The 17,532-nt window shown below is 38.0% G+C and overlaps 1 protein-coding gene across 1 annotated transcript in view; it reads right to left on the bottom strand.

The window, feature by feature from the left end:
• SPTLC3 (serine palmitoyltransferase long chain base subunit 3) overlaps window positions 1-17,532 on the bottom strand; it is a 132,149-nt gene that overhangs the window by 94,076 nt on the left and 20,541 nt on the right. The window contains exons 3-5 of the mRNA XM_068524204.1: window positions 12,285-12,467; window positions 2,410-2,564; window positions 1,621-1,769 (exon numbers count right to left, since the gene is read on the bottom strand). Coding sequence (XP_068380305.1) covers window positions 1,621-1,769; window positions 2,410-2,564; window positions 12,285-12,467 — 487 coding nt within the window. The remainder of the gene's footprint in view (window positions 1-1,620; window positions 1,770-2,409; window positions 2,565-12,284; window positions 12,468-17,532) is intronic.

Raw genomic sequence — 17,532 nt, 5'->3', positions numbered from 1 at the left:
GAATGTAAATTGATACAGCCACTATGGAGAACAATATGGAGGTTCTTTAAAAAACTAAAAATAGAATTACCATATGACCCAGCAATCCCACTACTGGGCATATACCCAGAGAAAACTGTAATTCAAAAAGACACATGTACCTGAATGTTCATTGCAGCACTATTTACAGTAGCCAGGTCATGGAAGCAACCTAAATGCCCATCAACAGACGAATGGATAAAGAAGATGTGGTACATATATACAATGGAATATTACTCAGCCATAAAAAGGAATGAAATTGAGTCATTTGTTGAGACGTGGATGGACCTAGAGACTGTCATACAGAGTGAAGTAAGTCAGAAAGAGAAAAACAAATATCGTATATTAACGCATGTATGTGGAACCTAGAAAAATGGTACAGATGAGCCGGTTTGCAGGGCAGAAGTTGAGACACAGATGTAGAGAACAGACATATGGACACCAAGGGGGGAAAACTGCGGTGGGGTGGGGATGGTGGTGTGCTGAATTGGGCGATTGGGGTTGACATGTATACACTGATGTGTATAAAATTGATGACTAATAAGAGCCTGCAGTATAAAAAACAAACAAAACAACTAATACTAAACTTTCATTGGGTTATTTGTATGGAAATATGTTAATATAAATGTTTCAGACATGAAATTTCTAAAAAAGAATAAATAGACAGTCTGTTTCATCTTTCCCATTCATTCATTCATTCATCATTCATTCATTCAACACAACAGTCAATAAGACCCATTCCTCCCTTCATGGAGCTTATGTTGCAGGAGCAGAGATGGGCAATATACAAGTACAAAAGCAAGATCAGTGATAGGCATCATTAAGAAAAGTGGGAGAAAGAGCCAAATCCAAAGGAGAAGTTGTTCAATGGGTACGGAGCTTCTGTGATACAGGATGAATGAGTTCTAGAGACCTGCTCTATCACACAGTTCCTGGAACAATTCTGTACTGTGCCTTTGAACATTCGTTAAAAGGGTAGATCTCTAAATACAGAATTACTAGGGTTTCCCCTGAAACTAATATAATAAGTCAACTTTACTTCAATAAGTAAAAATAAAATAAAATTTTATTTAGGGGAAAAAGTAGAAAAAAAGATCGATCTCATTTAAGTATTCTTACCACAAAAAGGAGGGCGATATGACACTTCCTGAGGTAATGGATATGTTTATCACCGTGATTGTGGTGATGGTTTCACAGGTATATGCATATGTCCAAACTCATTAAATTATATATACTAAATAAGTACAATGGTTTTCTTTGAATAGCAATTATAACTCAATAAAGCTGTTAAAAAGAAAAGTGGAAAAGAAAAAGACCCAGAAAAGGACCAGATGGAAGAGGCATTATAGCTGCTTTTTTAGATAACGTGGTCAAGAAAGAACAATTTTTTTTTTTACTCTGGAGAATTAAAATCTTTAAAAACTGCCTAGTAAGCTCATAATGTTTGAAATTTCCAAAAAGACCGTTATATACTTCTTCCTTTTTGTGTTTTATAACAGCATTTTGAGGCACACAGTCTAGATATGATCTAGATTTGAGAAGTAACCACAAGGAATCTGAGACCCAACTGGAAAAAAATTTCAAAATAATGAATGTACGTACCCATTTCATGTCTGGTGCTGCCCACGCCCAGGCCATATGTCTCTAAAGCATCCTTTACTGTTTTCATAGATTCATCGTACTTGGCTGCTAGGCCAAGGAAGTTATAGGAACCCATGTTGATGACATCTTTGATGATTCTTCCAGTAAACCTGCAGAGAGAAGGGCAGGTGAACACAAAGGGCTTTCTCATTTAATATCATCCTAGCGCCCCAGAAAAGACTCTCACAAAGAGACCTTGGGTTTGGCCCAAGTCACATCTTTTCTTTTTGATTTGCCTTGTTGTCACCACAAAATGATTTGTCCTTAGAGGAGAGTCACCTCATAATGAGGCTGGGCAGAGCATTGGGAAAAGGTTTCCAGGCCATGGAGTATTACTCAGCCCTGGTTTGTCTTGGGTACTTGCTTTCATGACACATGTGCTCTGGTTTAAATTTCAGCAGGGACTTTCTAAATCAGAAAGAGCCATGGTCATCACTGGCTCCCTCAGCAGGAAGTAGGAGGGTACAATTTGTCAATAAAGCTGAAAAGGACTCTTCCCGGCTGGCTCTGTGTATCCTGCACCTTCTGCCACTGATTCCTCTTTAATCACAATACAAGTAAGCTGCCCTTGGCAACTTAATTACTGTGACTTCTCCCATTGGCATCATGAGGGCTTGCAAAGGGCTGACTGATGGAAGAGCAGCTGTTCCATTGCTTTGTGTTTTTTTCAGATCTGTAACCTGGTGCCCATGCTAGAATTTCCTTGAAAGCATTTTCTTTCAACCAAGCCCCTCCAGGTGGCCGCCTCACCTAAATGTCCAGTTGTAGTCATCTGACACCCTCTCCATCACATCGAACAGAGCCCCCGGGGCACTGCAGATTGGCCGGTTCCAGTTGTCTCTGATTCTCATGTAAAGGTTCCGTGTATAAAAATTCTCAAAGCTTTGATACAGCGGCACAAAATCCTGTTATAACAGAGGCAGAAGTTTACCTTTGGTCTCTCGCTTTTTGTAGTTCATTTGCAATTGAACACTAAAAGACGTGGAGGAACCATGAAAATATTCCGTCTGCAAATATTTTGAGCAAGGTTCTTGGGTAAGGGGTTGGATGGGGTCCACAAATAACTCTGTGAGTCCTCCACCTCCAAAGAACTTACCTTTTAGTGGGGGAAGTAAAACCTGTGGCAAATAAAAGTAACAAAAATGACAGCAAAATACAAGTCCCCAAATGAGTGCTGGAGACAACGAATCCCAGTGTTCCTGAGAGGGAGAATTGAGCTTAGGAACCTTCTTAGAATTCAAGAATAATGCCACTTGCCTCAACAGGGATGGCCTGGAGATGATCATACTAAGTGAAGTAAGGCAGACAGAGAAAGACAAATACCACATGATATTGCTTATATGCTGAATCTAAAAAAAAAAAAAAAAAAAAAAAGACACAAATGAATGTATTTACAAAACAGAAACAGACTCACAGACTTAGAGAACAACTCACGGTTACCAGGGGGGAAGGGTTGGGGGGAGGGATAGATTGGGAGTTTGGGATTGACATGTACTCTCTGCTATATTTAAAATAGATAACCAACAAGGACCCACTGTATTGCACAGGGAACTCTGCTCAATACTCTGTAATAAGCTAAGTGGGAAAAGAATTTGAAAACCAACAGATACATGTATATGTATAAAACTGAATCACTTTGCTGTATACCCAAAACTAACACTACATTGTTAATCAACCATACTGCAGTATGAAATAAAAAAAAAAAAGATCTGGTCCAGAGAAGAAGGCCTGCTTTGAGGGTACAGTTTTCCTATTCCTCTGCACCGGTGAGCTTCCTGCCTCTGTGTGGGTGTATTTTCACCCCAACCCATTCCTTTGAGCACCAGTGAGGTTTCTTCAGGAACAGTCAATGCCTTCCAAAGGTCACTGTCCTCTAGTCTCAGGTAAGCCTCCCACAGCTTTGTAACTATACCAAAAAATGAAACTGGACTAGATATTGCAAAAACAGAAGCACTGCAATGGGGTGTATCCTTATCTACCTGTAGATTTAACTCGTCACATGGCCTACTCACTATATTTTTCTTCCTGACACAAAAGGCTAAATGTGAGAGTGAACCCCAGGCCACAAGGACACAATCATTTTTGGGAGCAGGATACAGGAGTGTTGAACAAAACCTAATAATGCAGCCACAAAAGTGCCTTTGTTTCTCCTACAATATGGCACTCTTTCTTTTTCCACTGTTAAGCTTGTAGGGTACCTTATCATTTTCCAAGTGTTATAGATATATCAATCCTACTTTTATAGACAATTCAACAGAAAGTCAGAAAATCTGAGTGGACAGATTGGGATTTGTACCCAGTTCTATAACCAATGCTCTTTTGAATAAATCATGCTGCAGGGATAGGAATTTAAAAGGGATTGAAGAGAACATATCCATGGCACATTGTAAAAAATACTACCAAATTTGGAAGCATGTCCCTTCTTTTTTTGATTTAACTACTTGCCCGTTCAGTAGCAAATAGAATCATGGATTTGTAGAGAGAGAAAGAATCATTATCAAACATAGTTTTTCATTTGTGCCTACATTGATGCTTCTGTTCTCTCCTAATATTTCATTTTTTATCATTATTTCCTCTTGAGAAACAGCTGTTTCTCCTACCAGGGTTGAGCTCAGAATAATAATAAAATATGTTTGTGTTTTCCTTTTTGTTGGGAAGGGTAACTGTATTTTAGACAGTTCTTTGAAGTATGAGAAACACAAAGTAAGGATGGGTAAATTTAATTTTTCTTATTAAGAAATTAGAGGAAGGTTGAATAAAGATGGCAGATTCAGTGCTTGTACGTATTCTACCAATCATCTAAAAGCCCTGTGAAATGACAAAAAGTAGATACTTAAAAAACAAGATAAATTTATAAATTTATACATCATCAATGAATCAGAAATATTGAAGGATCACAAAAGATAGAACATAAATAAGATCTGTTCAATGCAGAAATAAGACCACAGGAAACCATAGCTCTAAAACATTTGCAGAGAAGAATGGTATGGACATACACTAACTGTAGTGAACCTTAAAGCCAACAGTGGATAGCTACAAGAAGTTGATACCCTGGGTGATTAATGAAGCAATATCTATTTGTTCTTCTTTTATTGGGTTAATAAGTAAGAAGCAGTTACATTGTCCACAGCACAAAGCACTGTAATGGGCAGCAAGAACTGACTGGAAGAACAAGGCCCCACTGTAGAGAGGTGGGGAGACCACACAGCAAGAACACAAGCCCCTGGTCCAGGCAACACATTCCATTTTCTTTCTGCAAACACTCAAGACAGGTGGATGTGTAAGCAAATAAGGATTCCTAAATTCAAAAATGAGCATAAAACAAAATGTCATCACCATTACAGGAAAACTAGCACAATAAGAGGCACCAAATTCAATAAGCAGAACTGACATTTAGTGAAAAGACTTCATAGAGCAAAGAGAAAAAGAATTTAAAAATATGTAAGTAATGTGTTTAGAAAGACACAACAAAACAATGGATCCTTTTAAAAAATTAAACGTTCAAAAGTACAATGAACACAGCTGAGAAGTAAATTAATAAACTAGCATAGTCAGTTGACTAATCATTCCAGGACAGAGAAAACATGAAGGAAAAGTCAAGAGATATGAAGGGCAGATTCAGAAGGTCCAATATCTCCCTAGAAGGATTTGCAAGATTGAAGGAAGGAGGAGAAGGAGGAGATGAGGTGAAAGAGGAAGAAAAGGAAGTTAAAAAAAAAAAGGAGGAGGAGGAGGTGGGGCAAGTTCCAGAGAGGAAGGAAGTTTTGAATCCTAAGACGTAAATAGTCTATCAGGTCCTGAATAGAGCAAATAAGGAAAAACCCATGCCAAGCTACATCCTGGTTAAATTTCTGAAGTCAAAGGGAAGAATCTCAAAAGGCTTCAGAGAAGGGGGAAAGGCAGTTTATAGACAAGAGAATATGAATTAGACTGCTTCAGACTTTTCTTAGGTGACAATGGTGGAAAAGAGTATGAAGGAAAATTATTTTGAACTTAAAATCCTATAATCAGCCAAGCCAGCAAACAAATGTGAAGATCCAAGTAAAAACTTTCCAATATATGTAAGGAGTCTTGAGTTTAACTCCCTTTTCTATAATAATTGAGCATGTACCTCAATAAAACAATGAAATAACTATGGAGGAAGACAGATGCCAGAAAAAATAGTGAGTGAAGAAACTGATGGAATATGGTTTAGCCCAAGTAGTTTTATATTTGTAGTATAAAGAAACAGAAACTAAAAATTCACAAATAAATGACAACATGGAGAATGGGTATATGGGAGAAAGAAAGTGAAACTTTATTAAATTCTTCTCCTGGTCAGGGGAAGACTCTAGTTACTAAATAATGGTAACTAAATTCTAAATATATGTGTTAAATATTCTAAGAGAACCATTAAAAAAACAGTGAGGGATATATTATATATAACTTCTTAACAGGGACAAGGAGAAAAAAAATGCAGAACAAAGAAAACTCAATCAAATGTACCGAAAATATGAAAGGAGAAATATTAAAATTTTAAAAATTAAAAATAAGCAACAGAAAATGTGAATGTAAAACATAAAGATGGCAGGAATAAGTTTAAGCAAATGAGTAATTAAAATATTAAGTTCAACCATATGGAATTGCCAATGTTTGACTCTTTTTGACCTATAAAAATAGCAATTTCATATGGTTCAAGTAGGTAATTGCTCATAGGTTATATTATTAAAATACAGAAGCTTTCACATTTGTTTTAAAAATAAATCTATGTGCTTCTCATAAGAGACATGCATTTCTGAAATTGATGAAGACTGAAAATAGATGACTCTTGAAGAAAAAGCAGATATATAAATATTAATATCAGGCAAAATAGAGTACAAGGTGAAAGCATGATAAAAGGAAAAAAATCCACCAAGAACTATAAGAGCCATGGTCTTTTGTGTATCTGACAGTTACATTGAAACACATAAGAAAAAAAAAAAAAGACTAAGAAATCCACAATCACAGTGAAAGGCATTAATATACATTTCTCTGAAATTATAAGTTTGAGTAGACAAAAAATAAATCTAGGGGATTCGAGTAACATAACAAGTTTATTGTAATAGACCAAAAGACAATATACAATTTTTCATGGCACACGTGGGAAATTACAAGAAATTCCAATACGACTATCTGAGAAGCTGTGACAACTAAGGTGACAGCATTTGAGCTTAAAATATGAAAATATAAAGAGCTTTCCTATATGCCATCAATAACTAATTAGAATATGGGCTAGGGAAAAAAGATAGTATTCAAATAGCACCATCATCAAAAAATTGTACCCAAATAATAATCGTAAGAGGAAATGGTAAAGATCTCCAGCGTATAGTTAGGTGAAAAAAAAAGGCAGTCAGTCACACAACAGTATGTATGATATGAACCTATTTATGTTAAGGAAAGGACAGTGTAAGTGCAAGTGAGCATATGTGTAACTAAGTGCATGAAAAAGAAAGGAAGGATGAACAAAGAGATGGCTTTTGCTGGCTAGTTCCACAATAAAAAGGAAAGGGAAAAAAAGACATGAGAAGGGGCTTGTCATAAGCCATTCATTTCACACATTGGCTTAGCACTAGTTGATAGACATTAGCAAAGCTCTACCTTATTGAGATCAATCAACCTTGCTACTATTCTTGCTACAAATCTACTTTTGCAGATTCCTTCTTGCTAAGGGAAGCAGAGAGTTCTATATTGTAAAAAAACTAGAAAAATGATTTGACTAACATTTTAATGACACATCAGAAATTGTGTGTGTGTGTTTGGATATCTGTATATTTATATATATCCAAAGAAATGTTGACCTGAGGACTCACTGTAGGAGGCTGTAATCTGATTTTACTGATGGTTTTATTTTAAAATGTATTTCTCAAACTTCGATTTTGGAGATTTTTCCCCACCTATGACACACACTCTAATGCTAGATGCAGTCATGGAAAATATTCATTCCTTGTGAGGGTGCATTTGCTATTTAGAAGCAGCCAGAAGGTATCTGGAACCAAGCCTGGTTGGGGAGATTGGGGATACCACTGCTAGTGATTCCTGATGCATTTAAAGCTGTTGATTTCTTGGTGTACTTAATCAAGGAAGTGAGGGAGTGAGTCGTGCTGATACCTGAGGGAGGACCACTCCGGGAAGAGGGAAAGGCAAGTGAGAAATCCAAGAGGTAGGTGTGGGTGGGCTGTGTTTCAAAAAGAGCAAGGAGGTCCTAGTGTTTGAAGCAGAGTGATGAGGCTCATAGAGGGGGCTGCATTCTGTAACACCTTGGCTAGTTCTGGCTCTTACTCTGAGTGAGAAGGGAAGGCATTAAAGGGTTTTGGCCAGAGATACCATGGGAACCCACTTAGGTTTAAAAAGATCATGTTGGCTGTTAGTTGAGAAGAGACTGAAGGTATTGAAGTATTCCCATCCTACAAGCTGCTGGCTAATGGGAAACCCCAGGGAAACTCTTTCATTTTGGACCCACCCAGATCCAAACAGGAAGCCCAGTGCTTGGGCCGTTGGTTTGCTTTGGACAAAACCATATCTCATACCCAGTGACCTTCATGGACCCCATCCTTCAAAACACTCGGAAGAAAGTCCCTCTGGGTGAATCCTGCTGTTGTTTCAGAATGCCAAGTGTGGATGCAAAAGAGCAAGTTTTAATTCATGCAAACATTTGGAGATTTATGTTAAAGTTTTCTACAGTTACAACTTGCTGAACCCCCTTTGTTTCATGTGTGAGTAAACATCTCTGGGGATGGGCCAGATATGTCTGGGATTTACTTGTAGGGGCGCTGGGACTAACTGGATCTAATGTGAACGTGGAATTGCAACTGATATGTTTTATACCAGCTGGGGCCACGTGGAGTGGGTCTTGCTGAACCTACTATCAAACCATCAGGATTGAGACATGTGGCTGTGCTTGAAGTTTTTAAAATCTCTGACGATGCTTGATATTCCTTTGATTATATTTGCTGACATCCTTTTCTGGATTTAGCAAAGGTGGGCCATGACATCATTGAGAAAGTAACGTATCTACAGATCTTTAATAAATTGCAGTTCAACCCTAAAGTTGCCTTTGAAGGGTTAAAGGAAGAATTTAAGCAAAACGTTGAAACGTTATATCTGTCTGGGTTGTCTTTTTCCTTGTTAGTGTCTTGTGATTATTAATGAAGTCTACTGAGGTAGCGGGTGCTCTGGATCTGTGATTTTTTTAGTGCTCTCTTGGAGGGAGATTTTGCTTTTTTTATTCATTTCACTTAGTATTACTGATTCAGTAATCAAGTAATGGGTATGCCACTACCATTCTCATTTCTGACCAAAGTAGAAACTTGGGATTATCCTGGTTTCCTCCTCTGTCTTATTTTCTGTACACTCAACCACCAAGACTTGTTGATTCTACCTCCTAAGTGTCTTTATAATTAGTTCCTTTTTCTTCATTCCATCTGCCTCTTCCTCAACTCAAGCACATATTATCTCTTCCCTAACTATTACAAGGCTTTTTATTGTCACATTGTTTCTAGTCTTGAATTGGAATTCCATCTCTAACGTCTATGTTTCTAGTCTTGAGTTGGAATTCCATCTCTAACATCTATTATTTTCTCTAAAGTTCTCTGTCCTCTTCTCAGCCTTTCTTTTTTTTCTTCCATGGACTTTCCCTGGGAGATCACATCCACTCCACTTCTATGGCTTTGCTTAATTTAATAACACTCGAGATATACCAAAGATGTCACAATATCCATCCGAAACTTTTCTCTGGAGGTCTAGACCTCTATAGCTGCCAGTTCTTTAAACTCAACTTGTCAAAAAGTGAATTGACCACTTTGCCCCCCCAACTGGATCTTCCTTCTCTATTTTCCATCTCAATAAATGATACCTCCTTCTTTATACCCAGTTGTCCAAGTCATAAACCTAGTGTGGGCTTTGATTTGTACATCTCCCTAATTCCCCAAGTCTAATCAATCATCCCTAACTCCACCTCTTTTCTTTTTTTATTGAAGTATAGTTGATTTATAAAGTTGTACTAGTTTCAGGCTTACAGCAAAGTGATTCAGTTATACATACATATTCTTTTCAGATTATAGGTTATTATAAGATTTTGAATATAGTTCCCTGTGCTATACAGTAGGTCCTTATTGTTTATCTATTTTGCATATAGTAGTGTGTATCTGTTAATCCCAACCTCCTAATTTATCCCTCACCGGCTCTTTCCCCTTTGGTAACCATAAGTTTGTTTCTATGTCTGTGAGTCTATTTCTATTTTGTAAATAAGTTCAGTTGTATCATTTGTTTAGATGCCGCATATAAGTGATATCGTATGATATTTGTTTTTCTCTGTCTGACTTATTTCACTTAGTATGATAATCTCTAGGTCCATCCATGCTGCTGCAAATGGCATGGTTTCCTTCTTTCTTATAGCTGAGTAATCCTAACTCCATCTCTTAAACCTCTCTTGGCCTTGTCTATTATCACCATCCCTATTATCACGACCTTGGTCCCAGCCCAAGGGCTCATCTAGATTTTTTTTTCAAACTGGACTTCTGCCTCAGCCTCTTAACTGATTTTTTTGGCCCCTATATTGTCGTCCTGTAAATCCATTTTTTATAGGGCAGTGAACATGATCTTTCTAATCTGCAAATCTGCATTCCTCTGCCTGAAATCCTTCAATGCCTTCCCATTGTTCTAATAAATGTCCGTGGCTTATAAAAACCCATTATAGTATGGTCCCTGCTTGCCTCTCAAGCAATCTTTCTCCCCACGTGCTCCCACTCTCACTTGCAACACTCTGGTCATTAGAATTCATTGTTTCCTTAAATGTACAATGCTTTCTCTTACCTCTGGGCCATTTTGCACCATATTTCCTCTCCTTGAAGACTCCTTCCAGCTCATCTTGTCTCACCCTTTGCCTTACTACTTACTCTTCAGCCCTTAGATGTCCATTTAACTTTCTCTTCCTCCCAGAAGTCTTCCCTGAACACCAAGTTCAGGTTAAATGTTTCTCTTCTTTGCTTCCTTGATGTCATCTACTTACCGCTATGGTACCTCATATCAAATTCCATTGCAACTGCTTTTTTTTTTATGGTTAGTTCTCTGAAGGCAAGAACCGTTATCTGCCTTAGTTATTCCTATATTCCAAGACTGTAATACAGTGCCTGGCACAAGATACGTGCTCCAAATGAACCTGACTTGATTAGTGAGTTAATGAATGCTTTGACACAAGCAGTGCCCTCTTCAGAGAGTGTCTTCCTTCTCACCCTTGCTCACTAGGCAAACTCCTGCTCACCGTGCAAGCCCCAATATCATGCCTTCCTGACTTCTTAAGAGAATCACAGGGCACAGATCCCTGTTTCCTATGTCATCTTCTGCCCCATCATCACTTTTTATCATTTGTTTCACTGGTGAGTCTGTTTTGCACACCAGACTTCAAATTCTCTCATGGAAGGACCTATATTTTCTTCTCTATTAGCCTCCATTACTTGGTAGAGAGCATATACTCAAATATTTGCTAAAGGTAGGAGAGAGTACAATAATAAAGCTGGGCCTGATTTTCTTCTGAAGGTGATATGCTTGACTTAAGGTAATTGCAAAATAAGTGTTCTACATGATTTGTTCATGGTTATGTTACTGTAACAAGAGTTTAGCTTACCATGGGTACTAGTCACTAGGTTACAAGATTTGAAGTTCTCTCATTACACTGAAGTTCATGCCTTACCTATGTTCTTTGCTCAGATGTGTTCAAGGCTCCATCATGTGGAATAATCTATGGCCACAATCGTATATTCCAAAGCAAGTTTTAGGAAAAAGAGATTCATGGCATCATAAATCATTTGAACCAATTTTGGAAAACATGTTAAAAGGATGCAGGCTGTTCACAGGTCTCTTAATATTTTCCAGGTTGTCCTGTTAGCTCTATGTGAAAAGGGGATGATGTAGATTTTTATAGGTTAATTATTGAAAGTATCTAGATCAGTGGTTCTACACAGGGTGATTTTGCACTCTGTGAGGCATTTGGCAATGTCTGGAGGCATTTTTGATTGTCACAAGTATGTGGGAGAGTGCTAATTGCATCTAGTGGGTAAAGGTCAGGGATGCTGTTAAAAATTCTACAATGCACAGGGCAGCCTCCCATATCAAAGAATAATCCGGTCTGAAATGTCAATAGTGCCAAAGTTGAGAAATTCTGACCTAGATGAAATAAAAGTCCCACATTTCACTCAAACACACTTTCCTCTTCCAGGATAGAACATAAATAATACTCAACTGACAACTAGAAGACCAGAATACAGTTCCACTCATGTGCCCTCACTCTGATATTTTGATTTTTCACCTTTAAAATGCTATTTTAATGTTTATATCATGGGATCATTATAAAAATTAAATATGATAATGTACAAGAAAACCTTTAGTTCAGTCTGGCAAATAGTAGTTGCTCAATAAATATTTGTAAAAAACAAGTCCGTGAATACACAGGGAATGTTTGGGGGTTTATGGGGTGCAGGGGAATAGGATTTACCCTGGATAGTTCCTGAGTGTATCACTCTTTTTAGGATCTGTACACACATCACCACTTGTGAGAACACTTTACAGAAGAATTGGCATTGACAAAGACCCAGGGAGGTGTTCATACGTACTTTTTGCTCTTCTCTCTCTATGGCTGCATTGCATTTTTCTATTCCCCAGTTTCTCAAAAAATCTCTGAGATAGCCAAACAGCGTTCCAATTCCGTATCCCAAGTAAGTGAAAACCATAACATGTAGAGGTGCTTCCTCAAAGGATTCAACAACTGGCTTATAAAAATTTGAATTTCCATTTTGCTGAAAAGACAAAAAAAAGTGGAAAATTACCACTCTTCCATTACAATAAACTATGATATTAAAAATTTTGAACTTTCGACCTTTTACATTTCAAAGAACATATTTAAGATTGGAAAAACTGCTTGGAGAAAATTGGAAATCGATCATTGAAGAGAGTAATCAGCAATGTACATTTTATTTCACAAATCCTAATGAAATAATTAATTCAGGCAAAAATTCTCAACAGATTCTAAATCCATTAAGTGAAAAATTAATAAGCAATAGGGCTTTTGCAAGATGCCAAAGTATAACCCTATAAGTTACTCCCCAAACACAAACTTGGGGTTACACCTTAGCCAGGTGATAAAATTACATCACAGATGTTAGAACAACTCACCACTCTATGCTCTCGTCATGATGTAATATTTAATACACTGATGGCATATTTAATCTGAATTTAGTCAAGCTCTAATATTTGACTTCCATTTTACAAGAAATATCAGGTAAATGACTTCATGAGGAAACAGATAATCCACAATGTGGGACTTTTTATATGACAACTGGCTTGGTCTTTAAAAGCAAAACTTAAACGAGTGGGACTACATCAAACCAAAAAGCTTTTGCACAGCAAAAGAAATGATCAATGAAATGAAAAGGCAACCTACAGAATGAGAGAAAATATTTGCAAACCACATATCTGATAATAGGTTAATACCCCAAATATATAAGGAACTCATACAAGTAAAGCAAACAAACAAACAAATAATCCAATTAAAAATGGGCAGAGGACCTGAATAAACATTTTCCCAAAGAAGACATCCAAGTGGCTAAGAGTTATATGAAAAGGTGCTCAACATCACTAATCATCAGGGAATGCAAATCAAAATCACAATTAGATATCACCTGACACCTGCTAGCCCGGCTGTTACCAAGAAAAGAGAGATAACAAATGTTGGTGAGGATGTGGAGAAAAGGGAGCTCTTGTGGACTGCTAGTGGGAATGTAAATTGGTACAATCATTATGGAAAACAGTATGAAGTTTCCTCCAAAAATTAAAACAATTACCATATGACCCAGCAATCCCACTTCTGGGCATATATTCATAGGAAATGAAATCAGTATCTTGAAGAGATATTTGCACTTCCATGTTCACTGCAGCATTATTCACAACAGCTAAGATACAGAAATGATCTAAGTGTGTATTGATGGATGAATGGATAAAGAAAATGTGGGTTTTGTACACACACACATGAATTTTTTAAATATTAATTAATTAATTAATTTATTTTGGCTGTGTTGAGTCTTCGTTTCTGTGTGAGGGCTTTCTCTAGTTGCGGCAAGCGGGGGCCACTCTTCATCGCGGTGCGCAGGCCTCTCACTATCGCGGCCTCTCTTGTTGCGGAGCACAGGCTCCAGACGCGCAGGCTCAGTAATTGTGGCTCACGGGCCTAGCCGCTCCGCGGCATGTGGGATCTTCCCAGATCGGGGCTCGAACCCGTGTCCCCTGCATTGGTAGGCAGATTCTCAACCACTGCGCCGCCAGGGAAGCCCACACACACATGAATATTATTCAGCCACACACACAAAAGAAAATTCAGTCATTTGTGAAACATAGATGAACCTAGAGTACATTATGCTAAGTGAAATAAGCCAGACTCAAGAAGCCAAATACTGCCTTATCTCACTTATATGTGAAATCTAAAAATGCTGAACTCATAGAAACAGAGAGTAGACTGGTGATTACCAGACAGTGGGTGGGGAAAACAGGGAGATGTTGGTCAATGGGTACAAGCCTTCAGTCATAAGATGAAGAAGTTTCGGGGAGCTAATGTACAGCATGGTACCTATAGGTAGTGATGTTGTATAGTATACTTGAAATTTGCTAAAACAGTAGATCTAAATTGTTCTCATCACACGCAGACACACACACACACACACAGGTAGCTAGGTGAGGTGATAGATGTGTTAATTGATTGCAGTAATAATTTCATAACGTATACATATATCAAATCATGTTGTACACCTCAAGTACATACAATTATTAGTTATTAACTATACCTCAATCAAGCTGGAAAAAAAAGTAAAGAGTGGGGAAGGGAACTTAAGAGACACCCAAGTGCACTGTGTGTTCTTTCATTAGATCCTCTTTTTTTGTTTTTTGTAAAAAAAACTGGTAAAAAATACATATTTTGAACAACTGTGGAAATCTAAATATGGACTGGAAATATATATTATTGAGGAGTTAATTTTGTTAGGAGTGAGAGTAGTAGTATAGTTATGTGGGAGGATTTCTTTTAAATTAATTAATTTATTTATTTATTTTTGGCTGTGTTGGGTCTTCGTTTCTGTGCGAGGGCTTTCTCTAGTTGCGGCAAGCGGGGGCCACACTTCACCGCAGTGCGAAGGCCTCTCACTATCGCGGCCTCTCTTGTTGCGGAGCACAGGCTCCAGATGCGCAGGCTCAGTAGTTGTGGCTCACGGGCCCAGTTGCTCCGCGGCATGTGGGATCTTCCCAGACCAGGGCTCAAACCCGTGTCCCCTGCATTGGCAGGCAGATTCTCAACCACTGCGCCACCAGGGAAGCCTGGGAGGATGTTTTAATCTTTGTCAATGCATGCTGAAGGATTAAGGAGGGTGAAGTGTTATAACAGCTCTAATTTTCTTTCAAATGGTTCATCAAAAATTAAACACATACATATACAATTTTGGGAAAATGTTGAATCTAGATGGAGGTTATACTGGTGGGCGATTGTTATATTGTTACATTATTTTTTTCATTTTTCTGCATGTTTGAAAATTTTCATAATAAAAAGTCAAAGTAAATATTTCTCTCATTTATTTTAGGCGTCACCATGCCAGTGGAAAGTAGACTTTTAATATCAAACCATTCTTATTCCTGCTTAATTGATTTTCACACAGTAGCTCAATGTTTGCTCAATGCATTAGTGAATAAATTATTCTTAACACTACTAATTAAGTTTTTGTCCTTAATAAATATTTATACATTTATTCAGTTTTTTATTCAACAAATATAATACAATCCTTGGATTACCCATTTCCCAATGAGATGATCCATAAGAAGTGTTTTGACCATTTTTAGTGATTTACAGGAAACTGTCAAATGTCTACTAATACTTAATTTATTAATTTAGCTTACACTAAATGTATTATATACACTATAATATACACATATACATATATATAATATACAATATATATAATATACAATATAATATACAATATGTATACAATAATATACAATATAATATACATATATACATTATATTATATGTATTATATAAAAATTATGTTAATTAGAAATAACGTTTTTGCTACTCTCATACTATAAGCACCATCAGATTCCACAAACACAGTTTTCTAGACTATATTGCCTTTATTTCCTCTATTCTGTTTGAGATGCAGTAGTTTTGGAATCTGTGTGACAGTCCCTGGAAGTTTTATCCTAAGCCACAAAATATGTGACAATCAAAAAAAAATCTATCTGATAGATGAATATTTTTTATTTATACTACTTGTTTTTAAAGTAATTTTTAAAAAGCCCTTTTATATTGAGATTTTACACTTGAATTGCTCAGTCAAAAGCCCACAAAATACTATTAAATCTTATTAAAATTCCTTAACTCCTTATTATCCATTATACCAGTGTTGTAACTGAGCAGCGCCCTATGAGGCCTTCCCAGAATAGACCCACCCCATGTCATCCACCTGCCGTTTTTCTGCAGAAAATCTTTAGTCAAAGAATAAATTTAATCAGAGAAGTGAGAAAATGCAGAAAGAAAGGAAAACAGTCAAGCAAGACAAAATAATAATACTTTAGCCAATAAACAAACTCAAGGACCTTTAGTTCTTCCTCAAGGACTATAGATAATATTCTGAGCCATGTCCTTTGAGCTGTTTTGCAGATACTGAAGCCCCCAGCAGGTGGGAGCAGTTAACTGTATGCTGCCCACAAGCACGTAGACCCCAGACCAGTTGGAACCAGGAGGTCGAGGATGCTGATTCCTCATTACTTCACCACCGACCAGTCAGAAGAATGCCCACGAGCTGACCATGCCCTGCTTTTTGAACACTGTAAGACTCCTCACTAACCCTTCCAGGGTGGGACACACAGTTTGGCGGGCATTAGCCCACCGTGACCCCCTTTGCCTGGCAAAGCAATAAAGCTATTCTTTTCTACTTCACCCAAAAGTCTGTCTCCACGTTTCTATTCAGCACCAGAGCACAGAGGCCGAGTTTTGGCAACAGTGTCTTCTCCAGACAAACCAAGCTAACATTAATGCATGTTGCTTTTGTCTAATATCTTCCCCAAATGCTACCGGGTGGTTTAAAATAATTAAAGTGAGAGATCATTGCATAATATGAGGTCTTGAATGGAAGGTGAAGGAACGAATATAACAAATACCTTGTATTTGGGAACATAGGGCACTAATTGGATGTCTTGCACGAACCGGCAACATGCTAGGTTCTGGGAATTCCAAGATGAATGAGACAGACCCCGTCCCTGCTCCTGAGTCCTTGACCTCCCTCTACGCCCTCACACCAGTCGTAGGTCTGATGGATGGCCAACCTTCCTAGTCTAGTGTGAAAGTTTGGCTCCCTTCCTGGGTTCTGTTCTGTCTGTGACCTTTGAACTGCATCCATCTCTAGCATGCCTGGTGACTTCCTGGCCCAGTTAAGATCCACCTCCTGGTTCTTTCCACATCATGGGGATACCCAAGGGGCTTCCTTCCTTCCTGGAGTTGTCCAGACTCTAGCAAAAGGGGCTGAGAGCCTCATGAAAAAGGTTTGACGAACTTTTGTGACTGGTTCGGTATGAGGTCAAGGAAGAGGCCATGACAGTATCTGTGAGGAGTGTTATAGGAATGTGGGTAAGAAGAAAGTGGAGATTAGAAGGAGGACTGCTTGTGGGGGAAGACAATCAGTATGCACAGGACCTGCTGAGTTGGGGTGGTGTCTGCCTGCATAAATGGGGGTATTTGTGGGCAGTTAGAGGTGCAGGAAAAGAGAAAGGCCTGGCTGAAGTATACGATCTAGGACTCAACTACTCTGAGGCCCAGCGTGAGCC

Source organism: Eschrichtius robustus, chromosome 16 (assembly GCF_028021215.1).
Source record: "Eschrichtius robustus isolate mEscRob2 chromosome 16, mEscRob2.pri, whole genome shotgun sequence".
Classification (NCBI taxonomy): domain Eukaryota; kingdom Metazoa; phylum Chordata; class Mammalia; order Artiodactyla; family Eschrichtiidae; genus Eschrichtius; species Eschrichtius robustus.
The sequence above is the reverse complement of the archived record's forward strand: the minus strand, read 5'-3'. Positions and strand labels throughout refer to the sequence as shown.